The 17676-nt window shown below is 43.3% G+C and overlaps 1 protein-coding gene across 1 annotated transcript in view; it reads left to right on the top strand.

The window, feature by feature from the left end:
* The window catches only part of LOC112070818 (potassium channel subfamily K member 12-like), a 46343-nt gene extending 35887 nt beyond the window's left edge, over positions 1 to 10456 (top strand). Inside the window, exons 2-4 of the mRNA XM_024138266.2 lie at positions 3811 to 4174; positions 9757 to 9904; positions 10061 to 10456. Coding sequence (XP_023994034.2) covers positions 3811 to 4174; positions 9757 to 9904; positions 10061 to 10456 — 908 coding nt within the window. The remainder of the gene's footprint in view (positions 1 to 3810; positions 4175 to 9756; positions 9905 to 10060) is intronic.
* Positions 10457 to 17676: the final 7220 nt, after the last annotated feature.

The following is a 17676-nucleotide window of genomic DNA, read 5'->3' as shown; positions in this document are numbered from 1 at the left end:
CACGAGAGAGATAAGGGAGCGGCGGGGGAGGGCCTTATAGTGCTTCGCGGAATGTTAGAAATGAAGCAAATGATCCAGGGTTTTACCAGCCATCGGTTGCGCAGTTGATTATGGCTGGATAGAAATTTTTAGGGAGTCTTAGGTTTTAGATTTAGGCCTGTGATTAAAAATGCCCGCAGCTACAAATGAATGCACGCCTCAGGATTGTGGTTTCCCAGTTTAACGATAGAGATCAACATAAAGTTTTGTTCAGCGGACATCGATGTGTCGCGCTTGGGGGGGAATGATACTAGCGGCTCGGTGGATTGAATAATCGAAGAGAATTCCTCTTGTAGATAAATGCGGTCAACATTTGATTGTGAGGAATTCTTGAAAGTCAGGTACGAGCTGAAAGGACTTGAGGTTTCTGTATGTTGTTATGATCACACCGAAACGTCTACGTTAATCATAAGGCATACCCCCCGCCCCCTTCTTACCAGAGAAAGATTGCTTGTTTCTGTTGGCGCCGATGTCGTGGAAGAAACCAGCTGGCTGCAACCGACTACCCGATATAGCGTCTCTCGAGTGAGCCATGTTTCCGTGACGCAAAGAACGTTACAGTCTCTGATGTCTCTCTGGAAGGCAACCCTTGCTCGGATTTCATCAACCTTGTTGTCAAGAGACTGGACATTTGGCGAGTAGTATGCTAGGGAGTGGTGCGCGATGTGCCCGTCTCCGGAGCCTGACCAGAAGACCGCTGCGTTTGCCCCTTTTACGGCGACGTTGTTTAGGTTCGCCGGCTGGGATCAGCTCCATTGTCCTGGGTGGAAGGCAAAACACAGGATCCGCTTCGGGAAAGTCATATTCCTGGAGTTGACGTTGCTCTTATATTCAGTAGTTCCTCCCAACTGTATGTAATAAAACCTAAGATTACCTGGGGTACCAATGTAAGAAATAACACATAAAAAAACAAAATACTGCATAGTTTCCTAGGAATGCGAAGCGAGGCGGCCATCTCTGTCGGCGCCGACAGAGTCATAAAGGGAGTCATAAAGGGAGCTCATCACATTAGTATAATTTATTACTGTAGTTATTAGAGGGATGGAACAGAGAACAGCTACTAAACTGTTACAGACCTATATCCATCCTGCCCTGCCTATCTAAAGTCTTCGAAAGCCAAGTTAATAAACAGACCTTCTCCGCTGTGCAGTCCGGCTTCCGAGCCGGTCACGGGTGCACCTCAGCCACGCTCAAGGTACTGAAAGATATCAYAGCCGCCATCGATAAAAGACAGTACTGTGCAGCCGTCTTCATCGACCTGGCCAAGGCTTTCGACTCTGTCAATCACCGTATTCTTATCGGCACACTCAATAGCCTTGGCTTTTCCAATGACTGCCTCGCCTGGTTCACCAACTACTTTGCAGACAGAGTTCAGTGTGACAAATCGGAGGGCATGTTGTCCGGWCCTCTGGCAGTCTCTATGGGGGTACCACAGGGTTAAATTCTCGGGCCAACTCTTTTCTCTGTATATATCAAAGATGTCGCTCTTGCTGCGAGCGATTCCCTGATCCACCTCTACGCAGACGACACCATTCTGTATACTTCTGGCCCTTCCTTGGACACTGTGCTAACTAACCTCCAAACGAACTTCAATGCCATACAACACTCCTTCCGTGGCCTCCTACTGCTCTTAAACGCTAGTAAACCCAAATGKATGCTTTTCACCCGTTCGCTGCCCGCACCCGCCCACTCGACTAGCATCACCACCCTGGACAGTTCCGACCTAGAATATGTGGACAACTATAAATACCTAGGTGTCTGGCTAGACTGTAAACTCTCCTTCCAGACTCATATTAAACATCTCCAATCCAAAATCAAATCTAGAATCGGCTTTCTATTTCGCAACAAAGCCTCCTTCACTCACGCAGCCAAACATACCCTCGTAAAACTGACTATCCTACCGATCCTCGACTTCCGATTGTCGTCTACAAAATAGCTTCCAACACTCTACTCAGCAAATGGATGCAGTCTATCACAGTGCCATCCGTTTGTTACCAAATCACCTTATACCACCCACCACTGCGACCTTGTATGCTCTAGTCGGCTGGCCCTCGCTACATATTCGTCGCCAGACCCGCTGGCTCCAGGTCATCTATAGTCATATGCTAGGTAAAGCTCCGCCTTATCTCAGTTCACTGGTCACGATAACAGCACCACCAATTGCACACGCTCCAGCAGGTATATCTCACTGATCATCCCCAAAGCCAACACCTCATTTGGCCGCCTTCCAGTTCTCTGCTGCCAGTGACTGGAACGAATTGCAAAAATCGCTGAAGTTGGAGACTTTTATTTCCCTCACCAACTTTAACATCAACTATCTGAGCAGCTAACCCGATCGCTGCAGCTGTACATAGTCCATCTGTAAATGACCCACCCAATCTACCTACCTCATCCCATACTGTTTTTATTTTATTTACTTTTCTGCTCTTTTGCACACCAGTATCTCTACTTGCACATCATCATCTGCTCATTTATCACTGCAGTGTTAATCTGCTATTGTAATTATTTGCTCCTATGGCCTATTTATTGCCTACCTCCTCATGCCTTTTGCACACATTGTATATAGACTTTCTTTTTTCTACTGTGTCATTGACTGTTTATTATGTTATTGTCTTGTTTTTTGTTTACTCCATGTGTAACTCTGTGTTGTTGTCTGTGTCACATTGCTTTGCTTTATTTGGCCAGGTCGCAGTTGCAAATGAGAACTTGTTCTCAAATAGCCTACCTGGTTAAATAAAGGTGAAATAAAAAAATACATTTAAAAAGCCCTGGGTGGAAAGAAATAGTACCCAAAAATGTTCCCTATTGCCTATATATTGCACTACTTTTGACCAGAGATGAATTTAGAAAATGGGGGCCATTTGGAAGCAGCCAAAAAAAGACAACGATTAAAAAATAATTTCACCTTGAAACAGAATCTCACTCGATGATCTCCCTGCACTTTGTTTATTGCTTGACAGAATACACCACAACGATCACTTATCCAATCAGTTACAGTATGTACTGACAGGTAGAATTGAGTGGCCACAACTACTAGACACTTTGGCTGGTGAGCATAGATGTGTGTCAGCTGCAGAGTCTGTCTCTGACCTCTGACGGAATAAAGGGCCAGATCATGCATCTCCAGTAGAAATGTCAATCATTTACAGAGCTTAGCTTCATTACTGAGTTACTCACACACCCTCCCAAATACTGATGGCCTTGTCTTCTGAGGAAGTCCAGAGGAAGTCCAGAGGAAGTCGAAAGACGTGCCACGTCTAATGCTAACAGAATGTTGCCAGATATTTCAGTTGCAAAATATCACTCACTTTATTTAACTCATCCAATGCTGGTACAGCGCTGGTTAATAGACATGCTGGTATGTACGGTGTAGTCTAAAACATCTTACCCCAGGTCAGGACTCACTTGGATTGCGTTTACACATGGAGTCCAAATCCTATCTTTACACATCAGATTTTTTTGAGCTGATCTGATTGGTCAAAAGACCAATTACTGAAAAAAATATCAGAATTGGGCTGATTGTGTAAACGCAGCCTTAGTGTCTACCCGAGAAGAAGGAAATGAGGCATTCAGATACCTGCAATGACCTGAGGATTATTAGGAACAGACAAACAGACTTACATTGTGGTGTGTTAGACGCCTTCCTCTGGGCCTTTAGTGGTCTAATCTTCTTTCATCAATCAATCAACCAATCATCCAGTCAATCAATCAACCACTCAATCAATTAAGCAATCCATTACTCTAACCCCATCTCTCTGTTGCCACCTGTAGGTTTCGGGATGTCCACTCCAGTGACGGTAGCAGGGAAGGTGTTCCTGATCTTCTACGGTCTCCTCGGCTGCGCCGCCACCATCTTGTTCTTTAACCTCTTCCTGGAACGCATTATCACCCTCCTGGCCGTGGTCATGAAGGCCGTGAGGGAACGGCGCATTCGTAACTCTGGCCTCCTCCCGCCGGGTATTCGCCATGACTTCTCAGCGTGTTCTTTCCCGGGGTGGAAGCCGTCGGTCTACCACGTCATGTTGATCCTGGGGCTATCCGCCATCATCATCTCCTGCTGCGCCTCGGCCATGTACACCCCCGTGGAGGGATGGGCCTACCTGGACTCACTCTACTTCTGCTTCGTCACATTCAGGTAAGGTCGGAGCTCGGAGAGGTGGGCCAGACAGTAACTGGATGGAGGGTTCTCTTTAGGAATCTTGAGTCTGACTGAAGGGGAAATCTAATGGGTAGAGTAAATATCCTGTCGTTTTGCCCTTGATCAAGGCACTGCACTGTGGCTGGCCCTGTTCTTCAACCTCTTCTTTGGTGTGTGTGTGTGTGTGTGTATGTCTCTTTCCTAAACTGATCTGGTTTTCCATAAATCCCGGTTGGAAGATTCCTGGGTAGAACTTTATAATAACTCCACACTCCACAAGGATTTAAAATGGATTAGTAAATTGTTATTAATCATTACTTTCACATTTTTAAGTGTTAGTAACCTAGTTATTCACACATGTATAAACCACTTTTAAAGTATTTAATAATGATTTATAAGATCATTCATAAGATATTTAATATAGGTCCTTATAAACCATTTCCTAATCATTATTCAATTATTTTTGCGTAGCCTCATCTAAAGTGTGGGCTCTTTTTACTTTATAAATATAAATGTTTTGAGTGAACAGTGTAATTTCTCACCAAAAGATGGACATTCCAGCAGTACCTGATGCTCCTTCAAATGCGCCTCCCATGTGGCGTAGTGTTCTAACACGGAACCCAAACCGGCTGCACGAAATCATGCGCTATCGTGCATAAATTTATTTTGTCCCCCTTAACCAAACGCGATCACGACACGCAGGTTAAAATATCAAAACAAACTCTGAACCAATGACATTAATTTGGGAACAGGTCGAAAAGCATTAAACATGTWTGGCAATTTAGCTAGTTAGCTTACATTTGCTAGCTAATTTGTCCTATTTAGCTAGCTTGCTGTTGCTAGCTAATTTGTCCTGYGATATAAACATTGAGTGGTTATTTTACCTGAAATGCACAAGGTCTTCTACTCCGACAATTAATCCACACATAAAACGGCCAACCGAATCYTTTCTAGTCATCTCTCCTCCTTCCAGGCMTTTTCATATTTGAACTTATATGGTGATTGGCATCTACACTTTTACCACGACAACCGGCAAAACATTTCGTCTTTCAATCACCCACATGGGTATAACCAATGAGGAGATGGCACGTGGGTACCTGCTTCTATAAACCAATGAGGAGATGGGAGAGGCAGGACTTGCAGTGCGATCTGCGTCAGAAATAGGAATTACTTCTATTTTAGCCCATGGCATCGCAGATGCTCGTTGGCGCGTGCGAGCAGTGTGGTGCAATAATTGAATAACATGGACTTTCTAATGTATTTTGCGACGCTCGCGCACGCGGCGTTGTCCGTCTGCGTCAGCATGTAAGCACTGCATCGCAGTGCTAACTGTGCCACTAGAGATTCTGGGTTCGAGTCCAGGCTCTTGTCGTACCGGGCCCGACGGGAGACCCATGGGGCGGTTGCACAATTGGCCAGCGCGTCTCGGGTGTAGGGGAGGTTAGGCCGCAGGGATGTCCTTGTCCATTACGCACTAGATCTGCAAAATGTCCCCAGCACATATCAATAGTATAAACTATGTGAGAACACAACACAGAGTTAGAAATACTTATAGAAAAATGTGTGTTTATTGGAGTGGTTTTCTACCACAAAATAAAGTGAAATGAGACAGTGACACTTTTTTATTAGTACTTAGCACCTCTAGCTGAGTAGTATTTAGTTGAAATGCTAACAGAAGTGTTTCTTGGCAGTGACTTTTCTACCAAAACCAGTGTGTGGATTGCAGTCTCCTTAGAGATGTGTTTTTTCTATAATATATTTTTTCGTCATGTCGCACCCCAGGAAGGGGATCCTAATAAAAATCATAAAAAATCTGTATAATCTCGGTAAACCCAGAACTGTTAGAAATTGGGAGATCCGGTTTGCGAAGTCTCCAAATTTGATCACCCAACTCTCAGTCAATGAACACACTACAAGCAGGAAATTTCCTGCAACATTGATGATGAAATTTAGATCCTACACCTGTAACATTTTTACCTGCAAATCCTACATTTCTACCTCAATGACATATCAGTAGTACTGAAGGAATAAAAACCCACCAGCGAAAAACTGTCGGTCCGGCCAGCTGTTGTGTGTAGGTTACATCTCCCTGTTTTAGGATTAGTTTGCATTTGCGAGGTTGACAACATTAGCAAAACATTCACATTATAACTCTTCCTCAAGTCTTTGCAACAGTTGTTTCACATGGAAATACAGTGGCTTGTGAAAGTATTCACCCCCTTGGCATTTTTCCTATTTTGTTGCCTTACAACCTGGAATTAAATGGAAATTTGGGGTTTTGTATCATTTGATTTACACAACATGCCTACCACTTTGAAGATTGTGAAACAAACAAGTAATAAGAGAAAAGAAACTTTAGCGTGCATAACTATTCACCCCCCAAAGTCAATGCTTTGTAGAGCCACTTTTTGCAGCAATTACAGCTGCAAGTCTCTTGGGGTATATCTTTATAAGCTTGGCACATTTAGCCACTGGGATTTTTGCCCATTCTTCAAGGCAAAACTGCTCCAGCTCCTTCAAGTTGGATAGGTTCTGCTGGTGTACAGCAATTCTTAGAGCTAGGGTCTATTTTCCTGAATTTCCGCCTGACTAACATGCCCAAAGTAAACTGCCTGTTACTCAGACCCAGAAGCCAAGATATGCATATAATGGTAGCATTGCATAGGAAACACTTTGAAGTTTCTAAAAAAAATTTTAATAATGTCTGAGACTATAACAGAATTGATATGGCAGGTGAAAATCCGAAGAAAACCCKGTTTTTGTTCTTAAGTCCCAGGCTCTTATAATGGAAAGCTATGAGTCCTATGTAATTCTGGCTTCCAGATTGCAATTCCTATGGCTTCCACTAGATGTCAACAYTCTTTATTCAAGGTTTCAGGCTTGTTTCTTCAAAAACAAGTAAGAATTTGATGTTTTTGGGAAGAGACCACCGGAAACAATATCAGTCTTTCAGCGTGCGAGAAAGAGGGCGTGAGCTTACTAATTTTACTTTCCTATTGAACATACTACTTTCCGTATTAAATATTATAGTTTATTTACATTTAGGGTACCTAAGGATTAAATAGAAACGATTTACTTCTTTGGACGAAGTTTAGCGGTAGCTTTTTGGATTCCTTTGTCTGCATGTTGAACAAGTGGATTACTGAAATCGATGGCGCCAACTTAACAGACTTTTTGGGATATAAAGAAGGATTTTATCTAACAAAACGACCATTCATGTTGTAGCTGGGATCCTTGGGATTGCAAACAGAGGAAGATTTTCAACAGTAAGTGATTTATTTAATCGCTATTTGTGAAGCCTGTGCTGGTTGAAAAATATGTTGATGTGGGGCGCCGTCCTCAGACAATCGCATGGTATGCTTTCGCTGTAAAGCCTATTGTAAATCGGACAATGCAGTTATATTAACAAGAATTTAAGATTTTAAATGATACAAGATACTTGTATGTTAATGAATGTTTAATATTACGATTATTTATTTGAATTGTGCGCCCTCCAATTTCACTGGATGTTGTCGACAGGTATTCCGCTAAGTCATACCACAGATTCTTAATTGGATTCAGGTCTGGGCTTTGACTAGGCCATTCCAAGACATTCCAAGACGTTTCACCTTAATAAACCACTCAAGTGTTGCTTTAGCAGTATGCTTAGGGTCATTGTCCTGCTGGAAGGTGAACCTCCTTCCCAGTGTCAAATCTCTGGAAGTCTGAAACAGGTTTCCCTCAAGAATTTCTCTGTATTTAGCGCCATCCATCATTCCTTCAATTCTGACCAGTCTCCCAGTCCCTGCCGATGAAAAACATCCCCACAGCATGATGCTGCCACCACCATGCTTCACTGTGGGGATGGTATTCTCTGGGTGATGAGATGTGTTGGGTTTGCGCCAGACATAGCGTTTTCCTTGATGGCCAAAAAGCAACATTTCTGTCTCATCTGACCAGAGTACCTTCTTCCATATGTTTGGGGAGTCTCCCACATGCCTTTTGGCGAACACCAAACGTGTTTGCTTATTTTTTTTTAAGCAATGGCTTTTTTTCTGGCCACTCTTCCGTAAAGCCCTGTTCTGTGGAGTGTACGGCTTAAAATGGTCCTATGGACAGATACTCCAAACTCAGCTGTGGAGCTTTGCAGCTTCTTCAGGGTATCTTTGGTGTCTTTGTTGCCTCTCTGATTAATGCCCTCCTTGCCTGGTCTGTGAGTTTTGGTGGGCGGCCCTCTCTTGGCAGGTTTGTGGTGGTGCCATATTCTTTCAATTTTTTAATAATGGATTTAATGGTGCTCTGTGGGATGTTCAAACTTTCTGATAGTGTTTTATAACCCAACCCTGATCTGTACTTCTCCACAACTTTGTCCCTGACCTGTTTGGAGAGCTCCTTGGTCTTTATGGTGCCGCTTGCTTGGTAGTGCCCCTTGCTTAGTGGTGTTGCAGACTCTGGGGCCTTTCAGAACAGGTGTATATATACTTTGATCATGTCACAGATCATGTGACACTTAGATTGCACACAGGTGGACTTTATTTAACTAATAATGTGACTTCTGAAGGTAATTGGTTGCACCAGATCTTATTTAGGGGCTTCATAGCAAAGGAGGTGAATACATATGCACGCACCACTTTTGCGGTTTTTCTTTTTAATAATTTTTTGAAACAAGTATTTATTTTTTATTTCACTTCACCAATTTGGACTATTCTGTGCATATCCATTACATGAAATCCAAATAAAATTCCATTTAAATTACAGCTTGTAATGCAACAAAATAGGAAAAATGCCAAGGGGAATGAATACTTTTGCAAGGCACTTTATATTGTCTAATAAAAAGCATGAGCTGGTGCACACTCCATATGTATAACCTCCCAGTTTTTTTATTTTTTTTATTTTATTTTACCGTTATTTTACCAGGTAAGTTGACTGAGAACACGTTCTCATTTGCAGCAACGACCTGGGGAATAGTTACAGGGGAGAGGAGGGGGATGAATGAGCCAATTGTAAATTGTAATTTTTGGGGTAAAAAAAACTTTAGTCAGCACCTCTAAATTAAAATAATTTTCTCTGGGTGTGCGCCAGCTCATGCTTTTATTAGACAATATTTTTAGTTTAACATCCTGTGCATTGTGATTATTCTTTAACCATTGATATGTTCTCGGGTCTATTTTGAACCTTAAGGAGCATGTCCATCTTTTAGTGAAAAATTACATTGGTCACACGAAACATTTATAAAATATTTATAAAGTATAAAGAGCCCACACTTTAGATGAGGCCATGCAAAAATACTTAACTAATGATTAGGAAATGGTTTAATAAAGACATATATTAAACATCTTATGAATGGTGTAATGATTCATCAATTAATATTAAACTCTTTAATAATCCATTATCGATGCTTTATTAAGTGGAGTTGTCATAAAGTACTACCGATTCCTGGAATTGGGAGGTAATAAGTAAGATATCCTCCAACCGGATTTCTGGAAAACTGGGGAATTTGGGGAAAGTTACTGGGATTCTGAACCCTAGTCTCGAAGGGGATAAATACAGGCAATAAAGTCATACTCTTCTTCTTTTTCTTCCGCCTCCTCCTCCTCCAGTACCATCGGCTTTGGGGATCTGGTGTCGAGCCAGAGAGCGGACTATGAGTACCAGCCGCTGTACCGTCTGGCCAACTGCCTGTTCATCCTCATGGGCGTGTGCTGCATCTACTCTCTGTTCAACGTCATCTCCATCGTCATCAAYCAGGTAGATGTTGAACAATGGAAATGAGTCTGTCGACAATATTGTATTTTTAATCCTTCATCATTTTGTATGCATGCATTGTTGTACTCAAATGGCTGAGGCAACTCTATCTGTATTTTAAATGTCTAATCAAATTCCCTTAATACTTCCTTCATTCAGGTGCTCAACTGGATGCTTCAGAATCTATGCTGCCAGCGGTGTAAAATCAAGTCCAACTCTTTCCCATTGGGTCGCCGCAACGCCATCCGGCCTGGTTCGAGAATCCGTAAAGGTCGCTTCCGAATCAAACGCACGCTGGACTCGGGGGATTCGGGACCCCACGAAAGAGACATGGAGGGAGGAGGACGCAGACTCTCGGGAGAGATGATATCAATGAAGGACCTGACGGCCTCGAATAAGGTCTCACTGGCACTCATGCAGAAGCAGTTATCAGAGTCCGCTAACGGTTATCCCAGGACGGTGTGTGGGGGCTCGAGACATAACGGGTTCTCTGGAGGAGTGGGTGCTCTGGGGATCATGAACAACAGGCTGGCAGAGACCAGCAACTCCAGGTAGAACTGAGCWGTGTTTCTCGACTTCTAGTCCGTGGACAGGCACTGGTCTGTGGGATGGGACGTTCAGTCCGAGAGATGAGTAGCTGACTTAATTTAAGAGCTCCCTCAAGGAGTAAAGACCATAGACTGCTTGTCTTAATGAAAAGGTTGAGACACTGGAAGAACACTGCAGGAGAATGTGCTTAAGAAGACATACTGATGGAGAGAAACAGAGGCGCTTTAAGATTCTGCAAGGTTTCATGTGATGAACTGTACTTGCTATCACTCTTGTCATGCTTGATTATGTCTGGTCCTTCGTTGGAAGAGCATGATGATATGCATGACATTTTTGGGGATGGAATCAACATCCTGCGATGATGATGATGATGATGATGATGATGATGATGATGATGATGATGATGATGATGATGATGATGTACAGTTGTAATGATACTGTGGGAAGGAAAGTAACCTTCTTGTAAATGAACTTTGGAAGGTCAAAACACTTGAGAATGCCATGAGGCTATAACCTTACATTTTGCTCTCTGACTCAAAGCAACCGGAGGACATTTTCACTGATATAGCAGTGGTATTCTTCAGAATAATTAGTTAGCCATAGCTGAGTAGATCTCTGAGGCTGTATGTATCATGCGTCTTAGATAAGATACAGAGAGAGAGAAAGCGAGATAGATCCTAGATCAGCACTCCTACTCTGAGACTTGATACATTTTGACTTCTACAGTGTACTGTACTGGAAGAGGCAACTCTGTGTGATCATTATTAGGCTACATCATTATCGCTTCTGGTCTTTTTCAATAAGTATGGCATTTATAAGTAGATTTGAATGTAAAGGTTGAGTTGGTACTGTAGCTGTCATTTCTGTATGGTATAACTATGCATTCCATGTCTCATGGTGAAGAACAATAGGAACTCATCTACATATCAGATACACTTACAGACTTGCCCTGAAGTATGGAAGCTGAACCATAGAGCGACTAAACCTTAAACAGACCTGTCCTGAAGTATGGAAGCTGAACCATAGAGCGACTAACCTTACAACCTTCCGTGAGAGTATGGAAGCTGAACCATAGAGGACTAACTTACAGACCTTGCCTGAAGTATGGAAGCTGAACCATAGAGGACTAACCTTACAGACCTGTCCTGAAGTATGGAAGCTTAACCATAGAGAGACGAAACCTTACAGACCTGTCTGAAGTATGGAAGCTGAACCATAGAGAGACTAACCTTACAGACCTGTCCTGAAGTATGGAAGCTGAACCGTAGAGAATAAAACCTTACAGACCTGTCCTGAAGTATGGAAGTGAACCATAGAGAGACGAACCTTGACAAGACCCTGTCTGAAGTATGGAAGCTGAAACCGGTAGAGAATAAATAAACCTTACAGACCGTCCTGAAGTATGGAAGCTGAACCATAGAGAGACTAACCTTACAGACCTGTCCTGAAGTATGGAAGCTGAACCATAGAGAGAATAACCTTACAGACCTGTCCTGAAGTATGGAAGCTGAACCACTAGAGAGAATAACCTTACAGACCTGTCCTGAAGTATGGAAGCTGAACCATAGAGAGACTAACCTTACAGACCTGTCCTGAAGTATGGAAGCTGAACCATAGAGAGAATAACCTTACAGACCTGTCCTGACGTATGGAAGCTGAACCATAGAGAGAATAACCGTAGGGATGGCAAACCTAGTCCCAACTATATGAATAGAATTACTTGAATGGAGAGTCAAGCCATTCAGGTCAATGTTCTGTGATGGGTGGGCCGGTGACCATATTGATTGTACCCATGCCAGGAAGTACAAGCAAGAAATCATTATATTTCTATGGTCTCAAGCAATCATCTTGATACTAGTCTAATCTTAAGCTCAGGTGACTGATTCTGTTGGGGAAGAGGAGACAGGTTCAGCACGCCCCTAATCGCCCCTCAACCCTTCCCTCTGGCCCTAGCGCTTTGATGTTTAACAATCTGTAAGGTAGAAGCAATATGGTGYAAGCTCCAACACTTCACTGCTGATACCTATCCAAACCCTTCAGATCTGCCAATTTAGGGCCAAGGGGAAGGGTAAAACAAATCATTCAGACTGGCTGCTGTTTTCGTATGGGGTTCATGCTACTGCTGTACTGTGATGTAGCCTACAGACCAGCTCTGTTATGTCAGTCAGTTCAGTGAGCTCCTAGTAAGATATTCCGCAACTGAGCCTGAGTGCAGGTCTTCAAACAGTCATTTCCTTTTCTCAAGATGGATGTGTGCAGCGAGGAGAGGGGAGGTAGGGAGCTCAGATCATGTTTCAGGTCAAAGAGTATTCTACTTACTTTATGGATGTCTGCAGGCTAGAACTCCTCTCCTCCTCTCCTCCTCCTGTTCCCCTCTCCCCCTCTCCTTCTCCTCCTCTTCCCTCCTCTTCTCCTGTTCCCCTCTCCTTCTCCTCCTCTTCCCTCCTCTTCTCCTGTTCCCCTCTTCTTCTCTTCCCCTCTCCTTCTCCTTCTCCTGTTCCCACTTTCGTCTCTCTTCCTTCCTCTTCTTTCTCCTCATCACCCCCCTTCTCCTGTTCCCCTCTTATCATCCCTCTCCTCCTCGTCTCCCTTCTCTTCTCCTCTTCTCCTGTTCCTCCTTTCCCTTCTCATTCTCTCACCCTTCTCCTGTCGCCCCTCTCTCTCTCCTCCTCTCCTCCTCCTCCCCCCTCTCCTCCTCCCCTTCTCCCTTCCTCTTCTCCTGTTCCTTTGCCTGTAAGAAAGAGAAAAAAGACAGGAAAAAGAACAAAGGCTAAAAGTGTGCAACCTGATAATTACAGTGAACATTAAATAAGATGTATTTCTGTAAAAGGACTAATGAAGAAGAGACTCATAGCCAGAGCAAGGTGTAGCTACTCTTTGTGTTCATTCCAAATGACACCTTATTTCCTATATAGTGCACTACTTTTGACTAGGCCCCATAGAGTGCACTACATTGGGAATAGGGTTCCATTTGGGACACAGAGGGTCTTTGTTCTGGAGACAAGGAGCACTCTGATCCATTATAGAGAAAAGATAGACATAGTCAACAGGTCAAACCTCCCAGATGTCATTATAAAACCCTGTATCTTTCAGGCTAATGGTCTCAAAGACAGCTTTTACTTACTATAAGTGCACTGTTTGGGCAGAGAAGGTCATAGGAAGCACGCACTATGAGGAACAGAAAGGAAAATGGAACACTGCTGTTTGGATATAATGGGAGAGCGAGAGAGAAAGAGAGAGAGACACCCTCCCAGATACACAGAATAGCCAAGAGCTTAACTCAGTCTGGCATCCGTCGTTAGCATCTCTCTCTCTAGTCCACCAATGCCTACTACTGCTAGAGGCTCTGTCATCTCTGCATTCAGCTCAGTCACACACACCCTCTCCAACCATCCTGCTAGGTTTGTCTTTCTTATCAGTCAGCATATAACACCATGACTGGAAATATAGCAAATCAAAGTTTTTGGTTGCGTACACAGTTCATCAGATGTTGTAGCAGGTGCAGTGAAATGCTTATGTTACTAGCTCCTAACAGTGCAGCAAAAATGTCAAACAAGTACACAAATAATAATAAAACAAGAAATCAGGAATGTCAGAACGAGTCCAGTTAACAACCCAAACATCACTGTATCAGTAATCCAAATGCAATCTCTTTATATACTCCAACAAGATATACTTAGAATGATATGTACAGCAGTAGATATATTACAGTGAGCGATGTTGAGAATTCAGCGTATAAATTAACAGTGGAACTAAATGCAATGTAGTGGTAGATATATTAGAATGAGCCATGTGGAGCATCCAGTGCATGAATACACAGTTAGAAAACATTAAGAAACTATCCCGTGTTTAATGTCTCTACAGTATATACATGGGACAGCAGAGTTGTGTTTGTGTGTGCGTGTGTGTTCGTGTGTTTGTGAGTATTGGAGTATGCGTGTGTGAGAGTGTATATGTGAGTACAGGAGTTTGCGTGTGTATGAGGTGTGTGAGTGAGTCTTTGTCTCTTATTACAGAAGATGGTGCGATGACTGTTTAACAGTCTGATCGTCTGGAGATACGAAGCTGTTCAACAGTCTGATGGTCTGGAGATAGAAGCTGTTTAACATTCTTGATGGTCTGGAGATAGAAGCTGTTCACAGTCTGATGTCTGGAGATAGAAGCTGTTTAACAGTCTGATCGTCTGGAGATAGAAGCTGTTCAACAGTCTGATGGTCTGGAGATAGAAGCTGTTTCACAGTCTGATCGTCTGGAGATAGAAGCTGTTCAACAGTCTGATCGTCTGGAGATAGAAGCTGTTCAACAGTCTGATGGTCTGGAGATAGAAGCTGTTCACAGTCTGATGTCTGGAGATAGAAGCTGTTCAACAGTCTGATGGTCTGGAGATAGAAGCTGTTCAACAGTCTGATGGTCTGGAGATAGAAGCTGTTCAACAGTCTGATGGTCTGGAGATAGAAGCTGTTCACCAGTCTGATGGTCTGGAGATAGAAGCTGTTCAACAGTCTGATGGTCTGGAGATAGAAGCTGTTCAACAGTCTGATGGTCGGAGATAAGAAGCTGTTCAACAGTCTGAATGGTCTGGAGATAGAAGCTGTTTCAACAGTCTGATGGTCTGGAGTAGAAGCTGTTCAACAGTCTGATGGTCTGGAGATAGAAGCTGTTCACACAGTCTGATGGTCCTGGATAGAAGCTGTTCAAGCGTCTGATGGTCTGGAGATAGACGCTGTTTAACAGTCTGATGGTCTGGAGATAGAAGCTGTTTAAACAGTCTGATGGTCTGGAGATGAAGCTGTTCACAGTCTGATCGTCTGGAGATAGACGCTGTTAACAGTCTGATGGTCTGGAGATAGAAGCTGTTCAACAGTCTGATGGTCTGGAGATAGAAGCTGTCAACAGTCTGATGGTCTGGAGATAGAAGCTGTTCAACAGTCTGATGGTCTGGAGATAGAAGCCTGTTTCAACAGTCTGATGGTCTGGAGATAGACGCTGTTTACAGTCTGATGTCTGGAGATAGGTGTTAACAGTCTGATGGTCTGGAGATAGAAGCTGTTCAACAGTCTGAATGGTCTGGAGATAGAAGCGCTGTTCAACAGTCTGATGGTCTGGAGATAGACAGCTGTTTAACAGTCTGATGGTCTGGAGATAGAAGCTGTTCACAGTCTGATGGTCTGGAGATAGACGCTGTTTAACGTCTGATGGTCTGGAGATGACGTGTTTAACAGTCTGATGGTCTGGAAATAGACAGCTGTTCAACAGTCTGATGGTCTGGAGATAGACGCTGTTTTAACAGTCTGATGGTTGGCGATAGAACGCTGTTTAACAGTTCTGCATGGTCCTGGAGATAGAGCTGTCATAAATGTCTGATGGTAATAGAAGCTGTTCAACAGTCTGATGGTCTGAGATAGAACGCTGTTTTAACAGTCTGATGGTCTGGAGATAGACGCTGGTTTTAAGAAACAGTCTGATGGTCTGGAGATAGAAGTTTCATCAGTCTGATGGTCTGAGATAGAAGCTGTTAACAGTTGATGGTCTGTCAAGAGAGCTGTGTTCAACAGTCTGCATGGTCTGGGATGACGCTGTTCAACAGTCTGATGTATCTGGAGATAGACATGTGTTAACAGTCTGATGTCATGGAGATAGACCGCTTTTAACAAGTCTGAATGGTCTGGAGATTAGACAGCTTGTTCAACAGTCCTGTATGGTTGCTGTGAGGAGATAGAAGCTGTTCACATCTGGATGGTCTCCATGGAGGAAGCGTTTCCATCAGTCCTTGATGGTCCTGGAGGATAGACTGTTCAAAGTCTATGGCCTGAACTCTTTCAACAGTGAATGGTCGGAAGATCAGAAGCTGTTCAACAGTCTGATGGTCTGGAAATGAAGTGTTTTAACAGTCTGATGGTGGAGATCATGTACCGCCGAGGTCTATAGAAGCTGTTTTAACAGTCCGATGGTCTGGAGATAGATAGCTTGTTTAACAGTCTGATGGTCTGGAGATAGAAGCTGTTTAACAGTCTGATGGTTGGAATAGAGAGCTTTTACAGCAGAAACGACTGTTTAACAGTCTGATGGTCTGGAGATAGAAGCTGTTTAAACAGTCTTGATGGTCTGGAGCATAGAAGCTGTTTAAAGTCCGATGGTAATAGAAGCTGTCTAACATTCTGATGGTCTGGCAGATAGAAGCGTGTTTAACAGTCTGTGGTTGAGATGGTGTCCTGAGTCAGATAGACGCGTTCAAGTGCGGGTAGAAGTTTCACCAGTCTGATGGTCTGGAGATAGAACGCTGTTCAAGAAACAGTCTGATGGTCTGCATTAGAAGCTTGTTCCACAGTCAGTCTGGATGACTGTTTAACAGTGATGGTCTGGAGATAGAGCGGTTCAACAGCTGATGGTCTGGAGATAGAAGCTGTTCAACAGTCTGATGGTAATAGAAGCTGTTCAACAGTCTGATGGTCTGGAGATAGAGCTGTTACAGTCTGATGGTCTGGAGATAGAGTGTTAACAGTCTGATGCTGGAGATAGAAGCTGTTACAGTCTTGATGGTCGAATAGAAGCTGTCAACAGTCTGATGGTTGGAGATGAAGCTGTTTCAACAGTCTGATGGTCTGAGATGACGGCTGTTAACAGTTGATGGTCTGGAGATAGAAGCTGTTAACAGTCTATGTCTGGAGATAGAAGCTGTTAACAGTGTGATGGTCTGGAGATAGAAGCTGTTTAACACGTCGATGGTCTGGAGATAGAAGCTGTTCAACAGTTCTGATGGTCTGGAGATAGAGCTGTTCAACAGTCTGATGGTCTGGAGATAGAAGCTGTTACAGTCTGATGGTCTGGAGATAGAAGCTGTTTAACAGTCTGATGGTCTGGAGATAGAAGCTGTTCAACAGTCTGATGGTAATAGAAGCTGTTAACAGTCTGATGGTCTGGAGATAGAGCTGTTAACAGTCTGATGGTCTGGAGATAGAGCTGTTTAACAGTCTGATGGTCTGGAGATAGAGCTTTTACAAGTCTGATGGTCTGGAGATAGAACTGTTCAAACAGTCTGATGGTCTGGAGATAGAAGCTGTTTAACAGTCTGATGGTCTGAGATAGAAGCTGTTTAACAGTCTGATGGTCTGGAGATAGAAGCTGTTCAACAGTCTGATGGTCAATAGAAGCTGTTCAACAGTCTGATGGTCTGGAGATAGAAGCTGTTCAACAGTCTGATGGTCTGGAGATAGAGCTGTTTAACA

Source organism: Salvelinus sp. IW2-2015, unplaced genomic scaffold (assembly GCF_002910315.2).
Source record: "Salvelinus sp. IW2-2015 unplaced genomic scaffold, ASM291031v2 Un_scaffold1433, whole genome shotgun sequence".
In the NCBI taxonomy this organism is placed as follows: Eukaryota; Metazoa; Chordata; class Actinopteri; order Salmoniformes; family Salmonidae; genus Salvelinus; species Salvelinus sp. IW2-2015.
This window is presented reverse-complemented; position numbering and strand designations above follow the sequence as displayed.